This window comes from Danio rerio, chromosome 14 (assembly GCF_052040795.2).
Source record: "Danio rerio strain M-AB ecotype USA chromosome 14, GRCz13ab, whole genome shotgun sequence".
NCBI lineage: Eukaryota > Metazoa > Chordata > Actinopteri > Cypriniformes > Danionidae > Danio > Danio rerio.
In genome coordinates, this window is record NC_141034.1 from 38,150,371 (window position 1) to 38,164,220 (window position 13,850).

The following is a 13,850-nucleotide window of genomic DNA, read 5'->3' on the forward strand; positions in this document are numbered from 1 at the left end:
ATAATTTATTTAACGTATTTTCACAAATATAAATATAATATAACATTATTTAAATTACATTGATTCACCGTTAAAAACTGTGAAAATAAAACATAACAGCTGTAAAAAATGTCTTAAATATGTTTATGGTCTTATTTAGTTGAGTATTTTTACGATTGCTATTATTTCTGCTCAAAGTTATTATAAAATAGATAAATGTCTATCCGTATGCGTGTGAAAGAGTGTGTAAGCGTGGGTGGATGTTTCCCATATATATATATATATATATATATATATATATATATATATATATATATATATATATATATATATATATATATATATATATATATATATATATATATATATATATATATATATATATATATATATATATATAAATTTAATTGAATGTTTTTTAACTAATACAAAATAAACAAATACGATTGTTTTAATTACATTGATTCATTGTTAACAATACTGTTAAATGAAAAAAATCACAGCTGTGAAAATACGTCTTAAATATTTTTATGGTCTTTTTTTGTTGAGAATTTAGTAGCCTACAGTATTATAATGATTGCTATTATTTGGTAAACAATAACGCAACAACTTTTGTAAATAAATAATATTAAAGAAAGCCAAGTTGAGTTATGTGACAGGCTTCTGTAAAACTGCGTGTAGTGAATAGTCCGTAAAAGGAGTAGACAGACTTCTATGACCACTCCTTTCCTTTCTGACCTCCTTCCACAAAGAATAATCCCTAATCTCATATAATCCGCACTGTTGGTTGTAGAGAGAGCCGACTGCCATTCACTGCGAGTTTAGTATGACATCATATACAAAGAGCGAGATGGACAATTATCAAGCATACGAGAATCTACAACACAAGTGAGTGCTCGAGTCACCAGCAACTGTAAAGCCTTATATTTGATTCTGTGTGTTTCAGCCTCAGATCTAGCCTACTTCTACCTCTTCTCGAATTGAAATTACTCAAGTTTATTAAAGGATAGTTTGTTTTATGCTGTCGAGATGTTGTGATGCAAACCATGACAGGCTACTGTATATTAAATTCTCAGTGAATGCTGATTTAATAATTTTCTCATGTGCTATCACAACCAGCAGAGAGCGCTATTGTCTGTCAATATAAAGTAAAAGTTTAAATAACCAAGGAATTAAAAATGAAATCCACTTTGTTTTGTTTTATAAAATATCAAACTCGCATCTTTGATAAAAGTGACGAAAGAATGATGCAAAAAACTAACGCTCTTTACCTTCTGAGGAAAGTTAGTCACACGTGTTAAGATTACGATTTAGTAGACTGTGTGTGTGTGTGTGTGTGTGTGTGTGTGTGTGTGTGTGTGTGTGTGTGTGTATGTGTGTGTTTAACACTATAACAATGTTTTCTGAACGTTTTGTTTAATAATTCTAGTCAGCGAAGGAGGATGCAGCTCCAGAACGATCTTCAGTCACAACAAAGAAGTCATCGCCTGTAAGAATAAAACATTCATTGACTGATATCTGCTGAACTCCTAATTTGAGAATAGAGTGTGCTATCTATTATAGGATGTTGTGATTTTTAATGTAATTGTGTTTGTATGACTTATTTGAAGTTGTAAAAAAATGATACCTGATAAAAGTTTTATACTTTGGAACCAAAGGGATAAAAATTGCCTGCTACTACTGCTTACTACAAGAATCGGTAAAAAGCTTTGTAATATTGAATTTATAAAATGTACCAGTTTCTTGTTTTGTGTATTACAACTACTCATTCATTAGCTACCAGTCTCATATTTGTTATTGTTAGTCAGTTTTTTTACTTGTCTTATGTTATGTGTATATATATATATATATATATATATATATATATATATATATATATATATATATATATATATATATATATATATATATATATATATATATATAACTAATCAGAAAACCAATGTTTAAAAATCTTTCAAAATTCATAATAGTAACATCTGGAATAAGAACTAGTATCTAATAAATAACTAACAGCATCTGATAAATTAGAATAAGTAGGCTATCTAATAAACAAGTAGGCTACCAGTATGTAATTAATAAAAACGAGTCTCTATTTAATCAGTGTTTTACAAGTATTTTAGAAAAATGAGTGTTGTGTTAGTGAATGAGTTGCTGATGTGTTTGGTTTGATTATAGTAGCAGGGCTGCCTGGCTGCAGGGCCGCTGGTTGGAGATCAGTGAGCAGGAACGCAGAGCTCATATTCATAACCAAAAACTCCTGCAGGACTTTCAGAGAGCAGAAGACACACTCAGCGACATGGTGGCCCGTACCGAAGCCATGAACATCATACGGGTCAGCAACCATATGACTTCTGCTATTTATAATGTAAAACAGCAGCACTGTGGGAATAATATGTGCAAAAATGCCTTTAGTGCAGCATTACTGTTAAAGTGTGTCTTCCTTGGAGAATTCACACATACCCTTAAAGTCAGCATCAGGCAGGCTTTTTCTATATATTTGCAGCCTAAAATGACTGGTTTTATTTGCTTCAATTCTTGTGTTTTTCAGCAAAAATATTCCCAAATCTTGAAGAGACAGGTCAGGTTTAGGAAGGTTACTTTTACTGAATGTATTTCACTGCAGATTACAAAATCACAAATGCTTTGCAGGTGTGACTGTAAGATGATTCCCTATTTAAAATGTAACTAATGTGATGAAATAAAGATGGTCATGTTTTATTATGATCAAGTTACATGCATTCGGTTGTTTCCCAACCCTGGTCAGCATAAGTCACACACAATTGCAGCAAATATCAATGGTCAACAATGAAATAAATTGACTTTTTTTGTTAATTTTCTAGAAACTATTTCACTGAGTCACAAAAGTGAATTCCATCTCAATTTCCCTTTCATATGCAGCCTTTATCTAAGGGATAATCAGTTGTTCTCATAAAATAAAACCCAATAGGCGTTTTAGACTTGTTGTAAAATACAAGGGCTTAATTCGGTGAAAACAACCACCCAGGTAGCAAAGAATTCTGGCCCATATTTGGCATAAATCTGGCACAGCAGGCATTCATCCAGCACTGGCATACAGCATGTGGGCCAAACATGGCCCTGGTTTGGCAGAGGTAAGACCGTCTCTAAGGCAGCACACAATACTTGGGCCAGATGTAAAATGTAGTACTTGGCCCAGATGTTAATAATTGATAAGTGAGCCATGTAAATTTGGCCTATCTTGACCAACATTTAAAATACAATTTTATTATTTTCAAATAATGAAAAAAATCTGCCAATCAGGTCACTTCGAGAAAAAGCAAGCCAAAAGTTCTCCTGAAGCGCAATAATTCATGGGTTTATTAATTGTATTGCAGTCGTGACACACAAACATATCTGGCCCAGTTCAGGCTCAGTTATGGGTTATTAACTTGGCTGACACTTGGCCCAGATACAATCTATGTTTTGGCCTTTTCTGAATGCCAGACTTGGTCTAGTCATGTACCGTAATTCACTGCAGGCCAAGCAAAAGCTGATTGTGTGGGCCAGAGCTGGGCCAGAGATATTTTGCTATGTGGGCACCTAAATGTATGTTATCCTGCTTATTATATACTATTTATGTCCTGCCTGTCAAAAATTAAACCATTAGACACAAAATGTTGGTAGCAGCCTCTTCATTAAAATTACCTCTTTCATTAAAAGCAAAGCTGACAAACAAAATTGTCTGAATGCTGCCTACACTACACTAATTATTCTGTCACAAAATGGCACCAAACAGTTTAGAACAGTGGAGTCAAATATAAGCATATAAATATGGATATGAATGCATTCAACAATGGTCAAGATGATTCAAGCCTGTGTTAGTTTCAGCTGTTGTTATCTGGGAATAATATATCTTGGAATGTCACGGCTGACCAACCAGAATCAAGTATTCCAGAGAGCCGTCTAATAAGCATAAATAAGGTATAAAGTTATGCATTTAACAGCACTATCCTTTGACAAGCTTTTACAACACTGAAGGTACAGTTTTGCACTTTGTTTTGAAAGTATGCCCTGTGTTAATTATGACACATAAAAATGTATTAAAATTTGCCATTACATGCACATGATTATTTTACTGCTGTTAAACTAACCTACATTTGCTCTTCAAAAGGTTCAGTACGAACAGTACCTGGAAGAGAACTTCCCACGATGGCAGCAAAGACTGAAAGACATAAGAGTTTCTGAAAAGTCAAAGGTGAAAGTGATGTCTTATAAAAGGTGTTGTGACTAAGATTAAAATAAAACATTAAAGGTTTACTGATTGTCTGAAAAGGTTACTGAAGAATGAGTGGAAAACAGTAAACATGCATTCATAGAGATGTCTGTTTTTATCCAGCGGGTACAACAGCATTTAAAGAACCATATTCAACACATGGAGCAGGATAGAGGCCAAGCAATGTCCTTCAACTCTCCAGATCCATCACAAACTTCCCACACTGTGGCAAACAGTCATCAGGCACCCAAAGGTAAAAGCAATTTCTGTTATAATGTCATCTGAGGAAAATGTGTTTAAAAGACTTTGTTTCTATAGATATCAAGCCAAAAGCTGAAAGATGCAACCAAAACGGCCACCATCCATACCTTCCACCTACATGGTTAACTGGCTCCCAGCCTTTTATATCCGGACTCTCTCATAATAATTTCCCAAAGGATTACAAAAACCGCCAGAACATTCAAGCCTTGAATCATCCCTACTATCCTGTACCTGGTGATTCTCTCCATCAGTCAGATCCTCCAGTCCAGCAGGAGACACCATTAGTGGAGCATCTGTGGCAAAGACTGCAGCCTACAGCTCACTTCACTCCTGCTGCTGCCGCCTGGCCACCACTACCAGTGGTCAACCCCATGATGGAAGTACCAGGCTCCAGTCAGAAAAGAGTCCAGCGCAGTGAGAACAACCAGGAAAATGTAGGAGAAGAAACAATACATCCAAATGAGGAGAATCATTTGAGAGTAAAACACAGAAGAAATGGAAAAGAGAGTGATCGAACTTCTGAGCTGGATTGTAGACCAGGTTAGTTGTTTTGAAAAATGTTACGTCGTCAGTCAAATGTAAATTAACTATTCTTTTATATGGATGCGCCATCCACAAAATTCTTGACTTGCATAATGATGGTGCACTGTAAAAAGATATTGGTTGACTCTACTTAAACTCATTGCTTTCAAATTATTAAGTAAATGAACAGTCAAAGAGACACGGTGGCTCAGTGGTTAGCACTGTTGCCTCACAGCAAGAAGGTCGCTGGTTGGAGTCCTGGCTGGGTCATTTGGCAATTCTGTGTGGAGTTTGCATGTTCTCCGCGTGTTGGCGTGGGTTTCCTTCAGGTGCTCCGGTTTCCTCCACACTCCAAAGACATGCACTAAAGCTGAATTGAATAAACTAAATTGTCCGCAGTGTATGTGTGTGAATGAGAGTGTATGGGTGTTTCACAGTGATAAATTGCAGCTGGAAGGGCATCCGCTGCGTAAAACATATGCTGGATAAGTTGGTGGTTCTTTCCAATGTGGCGACCCCTGATTAAAAAAGGGACTAAGCCGAAAAGAAAATGAATGAATGAATGAATGAATGGATGAGTGTCTGTGCTTGTGAATGAGTGTGTATGGGTGTTACCCAGTACTGGGTTTTAGCTGGAAGGGCATTCGCTGCATAAAAACATATTCCGGGGAAGTTGGTGGTTCATTCCGCTGTGGTGACCCCTAATGAATAAAGGGATGAATAAAAAAACCTTACTTCTAAGTCGAAGAAAAATGAATGAATGAATGAATGAATGAATGAATGAACAGTCAACTTAACAGTTCCAAGTTACAATGCATTCACTCACATTTTAAAGAAAGGTCACTTTTAAGGCAACAGATTTACTCAGGTGGCTAAGTGGTTAGCATGTTTGCGTCACAGCAAGAAGGTCACTGGTTCAAGTCCCATTGTAAAACAATTGCCAAAGAAACTGGTGGTTCATTCGGCTGTGGCGACCCCTGATAAAGCAGGGAAGAAGTCATAGAAAAGTGAATGAGTGACCTACTGCTGTATGATTAGAAGGAAAAAAAATGCTGCTAGACTTTGATTAACAAAAGTGAAAGTTCTGGCATATACTATGTTTGTTGAAGATTTATATTATTTCACAATGTCTAACTAAGCAAATTAACCAAAGTGACATGTTGTGAGAAGGTTGTGTTGTTTGTACTAGTCAACACTAGTAATATATGGATTAACCAGTGTTGGAAAGAGGACTGAAAAATCATACTCAAGTAAAATTACCATTACTTGCCTAAAAATGTAGTGCAAGTAGAGTAAAAGTCTCTGTTATAAATATTATTCAAAATATGAGTAAAAAAATTGACCTTTTAAAAGTACTCAAGTGCAGTGAATATTACGCTGCTAAAAGCTGATGCATTTACATGCAATATGTGGATGTGTGTAAACGTAACAATCTGTACTGCATTTAGTTATTGCCAAGCAGACACACAATGTAATAAGATATTAATATTAGGTTAGACTTAGGTTGTGGGGTCAGGTGGAACATATAGCCAATGTCTAAGGAAAACATGATATTGACGTCCAATAACAATGTCAAAAGACATTGATATTTGGTTGATTTTAGGTTGTTAGAAAGTGACCAAAATCCAAAGTCGAGCCAACATCTTAAACATCTAATATATGTCATATTGGTAACATCCACACAACGTAAAGCTGTACAGTAATATCATTTATTGATATTTCGTTAATTTCAGGTTGGAGTTCTGACATAAACCCAATTTTCATTTCCAAACAAAATGCAACATCCCCACGACATTGGGGTACAATGTTAATCTGACATCATCTTGTGCCTGCTGGGTGTTTAAGGCCATTTCGGTCATCATACAGTAAACATCTATCATTTTCCCATCAGTCACATGCATCTAAACAGTCTCTGGGTCATTGCGTGTAAAGATTTCTTGGACACTTGTAAGGCTTCCAAACAGTTTTCTGCAATTTTTAATCACCCATGTCTTGAGGTAGTTCATTATGAGCTGATTTACCTTTTATGTGTGATTTGATTGGACAGAAATCACAGGACTGATTTTTCTAATCCCCACAAGAAAAAAATAAAGTAGTGACTGCAGGTTGAAGGAAAATAGTGGAGTAAAAGTACCGATACAGCACTAAAATTGTACTTAAGGGAAAATCAAGATACACAATTTTAAAACTACTTAATAAATTACAATTCCTGAAAAAAACTACTCAATTACAGTAATTTGAGTATTTGTAATTAGTTACTTTACACCACTGGGATTAACCCTACAGTTGGGTTAAAATTTGTATTAAAAAAATTAACCCAACAGTTGGGCTGGTCCATATTTTCTATAACTTTGGGTTGAAACAGCTCCATGTATTCCACCGTGCTTGATAACTAATGTCTGCTCTAATGCTCATTTGTCATTCACAATTAATTACATACATGCTGTCTGTGTGTATTTTACCTTCTTAAAGTGCGTCTATCAGTCGACTGTGGAGGAAGTAGTGAAGGCAGCGCTGGATCCTCTGAAAATACTATTTCTGAGATGCAAAAACAGAGAAAGACCAAAAGAAATGGGACCAAATCACAAGCAAATGGAAACAAATCTGAAGGGTAACATAAATGACAGAATGTAAATGACATTTTATGAGTTTTTTTATGAGACTAAAAACAAATCAAATCCATTTGCAACACCCTCTACATGACTTTAATTTTTTAGCAATATAAATGTAAATAAACAAATTAAAATGACAATAAGAATTTGACTTGAAGGAGATTTAGCAGGCTTATTCTGTTATAGGGACTGATAATATTGTTTTTAAATTTAAACTAAAAGAAAAACACCTTTTCCAGAAAAAAATACAATGGAAAATATTCAGAAAATGTATTTGCTCTGTTAAAAAATTACTTTTGAAAATGATTGATAAATAATTTTAATTTCACAGGAGGACTAATAATTGAATCTACATGTGAAACAGGACTTTGCTAGCTATTTAACTGTTTTGGCATAAAATCTGTACCCATGTTTCTCAGGCTAATTGATTTTTGGCCCTTAATATAAATGTCTGGGAACCTCTGTTTTACATAGACCCAGAAAAAGACACCTTTCCAAAAGGTAAACTTCTGTAACGTACTTACCCTTAAGCTGAGGATATTAGTAACTTAAAGGTACATTTAGTTAGCATAGCAATACTTAAGTGTTACCTTTTAGTAAATGCTCTGCCTTTGTACCCTTTTTTAACACATTTAGAAATGTGGTTAAAAGATTTCTTTCTTATTCTAACCTCCTTCAACAATGATCTGTTTTAGCTCTTCCACTATATCTGAAGATGCTCCAGACAGCCACTCAGACACAAAGACACTAAAACCACATAAGAAGCACAGCAGCCAAGAATATATAATCAGAAAGAAGAGTATCAGTGCAGCGAGTCAAGATGAAGATGACCAGGATGAAAACATAAGCCATGAAGCACCTCAGTGTCACATCAGGCCAGAAAAGAAAGAAGAACCCCAAGGACAGAACATTAGAGAGGAAGATGATTCTGATGAAGAAGAAGATGACAGTTGTGATATCATTGTTGCAATGCAGAAAGTAAGATTTAGAAACATTGATGAAGAGGATGAGGGAAGCACAGATGAAGAAGTGATGGGAAAGAGACATGAGATTGAAGCCAATGGTAAGGAAAAGCCAGAAATGGAAGATGAAGAAGATGGAAGTGAAGGAGAGGAAGCAAGAGTAGATGATGAAGAAGTGATGGGAAACAGAGGTGGGATTGAAGCCAGTGATAACGAAGAGCCTGAAGGAGGTGAAGATGAAGGACAGACAACAGAGGAAGATGAGAGAGAGAATAGCTTCCAGGGTAAAAGCAAAGAAGGAAACATTGAAGGAAGTGGAGAGGATGACAATCAAGTTAATACTTCTGAGAGAGACATTCACAACAGGTATCAAATGCATGCAAGTTACACATCTTGATCACTTCTTGTTCTGTTTAATATGAATCTTCTACTCTCTGGACTAACACTGGGCTTCTGTGTAGTCTTGAGGAGCTCTATTCTGATGAGACTGAAGAAGGTGGGGTGAACAATCAAGATGTAGATGATGAAGATGATGATGAGGTTGTGGTTGAGAAAGCTCATCCGTGGTCAAGAGATCCTTTAGTCGATCGCATTAAAAGCTCAGATGATGATGATGACATTGAAGGTCTTCTCAACCCTGTCAACTCTCAAACACAGAAGTGAGTTTTGCAATGTTTTGAGCTTTGGGACTTCTGTATTGTGTGGTATTTAGGTCTTCCTCATCACAACTCTAACCTTTATTCATTCCCATAGGAAGGAGGATGTGACGGAACAATCAAATGGTATGTTTACGTTTAAATAAGTTTATTTGGAATGATATCATGCTAACTATTAGTGAATTTGGGTAAACTACTTTCCACTTCCATGTTATAGTCTTATTGTCAAAAGTTCTGTGAATGTGTTTAACATTTTATTTGACCATGTAGTTTTTTATTTATTTAGTACATGTCATTATAATAATGATTATAACTAGAACAAGAGCAAAAAGTTGATATAATAATAAACAAATCGGTTCAATTTCAGGGGAACAGGGACTATTTTATGTATTGGCAGGCTAATTTGCCAATAAAATGTTTTCATTTTCAGCAGCATTTGTGAAATGTTCCCTTTTAGGCTCTCTTTAAGTTTTTACAAAGTAAATAGCACTCTGGAAAGTTTAGTTTTGTTTAGTATTCTGGAAATGTTAGTTTTGGTTACCAAAAAACAACTTACAGAGAAAATTACTAGAACATTCCTCTTTGGTTCACAAAAACAATTCTGTGTTTGCTGGAGATAATATTTAATTAATAAGCAGACACTTAATCCAGTAACTCATTTCTCTCTCCAGCATAAACTGCATTGCTTTTGGGAACCCAGTATGAACGTTTTAGGAATGTTCTTTGTAGTTTTTTTTTTTTTTTTTTTTTTTAACTACAACTAACCAGGGGTGCATTTCCGAAAACCATCATTAGCCAACTAAGTTTGCAAGTTCCATCATTACAAACATAGTTCGCTGATTTGACGTTTCCCAAATCCATCGTTCCAATGAACATTCGCAAACTTGTACGTTTGCAACTACATCTCTAGAGCTGTAGTTAGAAGCATAGTTCCTGGTTGTGTTCTATTCCCGGCCCTATTCCTTTAGAACGTTCCAACATTTAAACTTGGAAAAAAAGCATTAGTCATCTCTCTTAAGGTGTAACTAGCTTTGAAAGTATTTTTCACAGTTCAGTTTTAGCAATCTTTATATTGACCTTTCGTTCTCTCTGCAGTGTAATTTGAAAACATTTAAGCGATCTTGAAGGCAGCTGAGCCTTTTGACGAAAGCTATGGGAGACTTATTTAAAAGCGTTCAGTAATGGTTTTAATTTATAGGTTATTTACTAAGAACTGTGTCTGTACTGTAGTTCTATATGATGTATGATTATTATAATTAAGTAGAACTTTTATTTATTTATTAATAAATAGCCTACTGTAAATTACAACCATTAATGATTTATATGATTCATTTTCTTTTCGGCTAAGTCCCTTTATTAATCTGGGGTTGCCAACTTATCCAGCATATGTTTTATGCAGTGCATGCCCTTCCAGCTGCAACCCATCACTAGGAAGCATCCATACACACTCAATCACACACATACACTGTATACCACATTTTTTTGAACTTGTGGGGGAAACCAGAGCACCGAGAGGAAACCAACGCAAACATGGAGAGAACATGCAAACTCCACACAGAAAACCCAACTGATCCAGTCGAGGCTCAATTTTTGCCATTTAAAGGCTTAACTAGGTTAATTGTGAAACTAAATTCTTCAGAGGGCTAATGATATTGACTTTTTTTAATTGTAATTTTTTTTTTATAATTTTTTTTATGAAAAAATAAATAAGCTTAATTCCAGATAACCTAAAGTAAAAAAGACTTTCTCCATAAAAAATAGAACAGGAAATAATGTGAAAATATCTTCTGTGCTACGATAAAAAACTATTTCAGAGGAGGGCTAATAATTTTGTTTTCAACTGTGCTTTCTTTGTTCTTCAAAAAAAGCAAAAGAAAAACTTAGTGAAAAGTGGTTAGTGACACGTCATCATTTGCATTTAATTTAATACTTGATTTATTTTTACCCAGATGAACCCTCTGGTTCAGAGGAGGAATCTCTCCCACAAAAGAATCCCGCAGCCACAAAAGATCCAGTGCAGTCTGATGATGATGATGATGATGAGTTTGACCACTTTTATGATTAAACAACAAACCAGAACATAAAGGTGGGCAATACTGCGAAGAGAAAAATGATACTGGACTAATATGTGGAACAGAAGCTGCAATAAGTAAAAATAAGAAAGGTGCACACCCTAAACAGCAGCCTCAGAGAGGCCGGAGAGCCACAAGGCTGAGCGATGAATAGAGGAATCAGATTACAAAGGGATGAAAGAGGAAGAAAGGGATAAATAGATGCTGGGTGTCCCTCATCTTTTTTTGTTATTTGCTGCTAGCTTATCTGACTGTCCTGAAAGAACCACACCACTGTCACTCTGCAAACACAGGTGGAGCCGGCGATGAAGAGAGAATAATAGAGGAGCTGAATGGTGGATGACGTTAACTGAATGAAGCCAATTTATAGATTTCATTTTAAGGCCAGACACTGCCGGCAACTGCACTGTTATTTCATGCACCTGTCAATTTAGAGATTTAGTGTGTGTTTTGGGCTGTTTGTAAAGTGTTTTTTCTATGTCTAATGCAAAGAAAACATACAAATTGCACTTTTAAGTGTTTCTTTTGTTGCACTTTATCAATTTGTATCTATAGATTTCAATTACGATATGTAATTTTAGTTACGGTAAGGTAAATTTTTTAAAATGCACTTTTCCTTTAGTGCTGAGGCACACATTTCCATTTTAGCACCACAATTAATTCTTGTATCTATATTATGAAGAGATCACTTTTAATTAGGGATACCTTCATACTTAACATGTCTGATTATATACATTTATAATACATTTTATTCTACAAAATATACTTTTTTTTTTACCAATTTTTTTTTAAATCAAAAGACCCACCCCTCACTGACAAAAGCCCATAATTTGTCCCATACATGAGGTCAGTTGTCCTATTTTGACTGCTATGCCATCATAAATTGTGAACATAACCAATCAAAAAGGCTTTAAGACCAAGCGAAATCCTCTGTCAGCTGTCCCTTCTGTGTGACTTCTGCTGATCAGTTTTGGCCAGTGCCAACAAATATTTTTTAGTCCAACATCCAGCTGTGCAAGAAAACATACAGTCTTACATAAGTGATGTAATCTTTCGCTACTGTATTTTTAAATAGACAACATTTAAAAAGTACCTTTTATTCTAAATCTTGGACCTTACTCTTGAAACAAAACAAAAAAAAAATTACCAATAAAAAGGTGTGAAGCACCAAAAGCGGACCACATTAAAAATGACTTTGAATGCTATTTTAGCTATTGTTGTAATCCATGAATTTTCAAAAATACTTTTTTACAGAGAGGCTAGAAAATTGTGAAGCTCTACATTATTATTATTATTATTATTATTATTATTATTATTATATTGTTTTAATATTTTTTTCTGAAATGGCCAAATTCTGACTGAGGAAGGCTGAATGTGCTGGGCAGTTTGTTATTTGCCTAATAAATGACAATAGGCTCCAATTTTTAAAGTAAAACTTTAACAGATTCCTATTTTTTTCTAATTATATATAATATAATAAATTAGAATTTTCAAAATAAGTATTTTTTTCATATTTCTTTATTCTAAATCTTTATGAAATATTTTGGTACATCAAAAAGTGTGGTTATGATAACTACCTGAAAAGCAAAATAAAAGAACATTTTGCAAACAAAAAATAAAGTATTGAGCAAAAAATAAATATATAAACGCAAATCTCCAAAAATCGCAAAGCGAAAATTAATTTTTGAGAAACAAAGCGTAATTTTACTAACAAAAAAAAAGAACTGCAAAGGGAAATTTTTTTAATTTAATATTTGCAAAATCAACAAAAATGATATATATTTGCAAAACATTTTCTTACAGCATTGCCTTTACAAAACCTGTCCAGTTAATTGCAATGCTCATTTTGATTAGCTTTTTAATGCATATTTAAAGTTTTATGGCGGTTGGCAAGCAAATGATGACTTCGCTTAAATTGAGGCAGGTCCAGGTCTGTCATAAATGCCCAAGTTTTGACTCCACCCCTTGTCAAATGAGGGCCACAAAAAGAAATGTGAAGTGCAAAGTGAAAACAGTATCTCAAACTCATGGTTGACTAAAAAGCAAATCAAAATGAGCATTGCAATTGACTGGACGGGTTTTGTAAAGGCGATGCTATAAGAAAATGTTTTGTAAATAAATATATATTGTTTTTTATTATTATTATTTTGCAAATGCAATTCTTTTTTTTTGTGCAAATTTCATTTTTATTCTCAAAAATTTTTGCTTTGTTGATTTTACAAATATTAAATATAAAAATTTCCCTTTGCAGTTCTTTATTTTTGTTGGTAAAATTAATTTTTATTTCTCAAAAATAATTTTTTGCTTTGTGATTTTTGGAGATTTGCATTTATGTATTTATTTTTTGCTCAATGCTTTATTTTTTGGTTGCAAAATTTTCTTTTATATATGGCCCTAGATTGACTACATACTAATCCAGCTAAAACAGTGCTTAAAATGTCACTAAAATGCAGTATTTAAATCTCATAATATAAAATAAAGAAAATCACAAAATCACAAAATATGAGATGCATACCTGCAAAAAGGTCCACTTTTGGAGAATAAAAAACCAC

General features: G+C 34.3%; 1 protein-coding gene across 3 annotated transcripts; it reads left to right on the forward strand.

The window, feature by feature from the left end:
• The first annotated feature begins 446 nt into the window (after nucleotides 1-446).
• Nucleotides 447-11,807, forward strand: LOC101882840 (uncharacterized). Of its 3 annotated transcripts, none has more exons than XM_087281799.1 (11): nucleotides 447-867; nucleotides 1,409-1,468; nucleotides 2,158-2,314; nucleotides 4,112-4,195; nucleotides 4,337-4,466; nucleotides 4,532-5,014; nucleotides 7,469-7,607; nucleotides 8,304-8,936; nucleotides 9,032-9,229; nucleotides 9,324-9,352; nucleotides 11,176-11,807. In XM_087281799.1, the coding sequence occupies exons 1-11, from the start codon at nucleotides 806-808 to the stop codon at nucleotides 11,289-11,291; spliced, it is 2,091 nt and encodes a 696-aa protein (XP_087137925.1). In that variant the 5' UTR covers nucleotides 447-805; the 3' UTR covers nucleotides 11,292-11,807. The 3 variants fall into 3 exon arrangements, with proteins under 3 accessions (XP_087137925.1, XP_087137924.1, XP_087137926.1); XM_087281798.1 differs by having other exon boundaries at nucleotides 587-867; nucleotides 4,118-4,195; XM_087281800.1 differs by lacking the exon at nucleotides 4,112-4,195 and having other exon boundaries at nucleotides 587-867.
• Nucleotides 11,808-13,850: the final 2,043 nt, after the last annotated feature.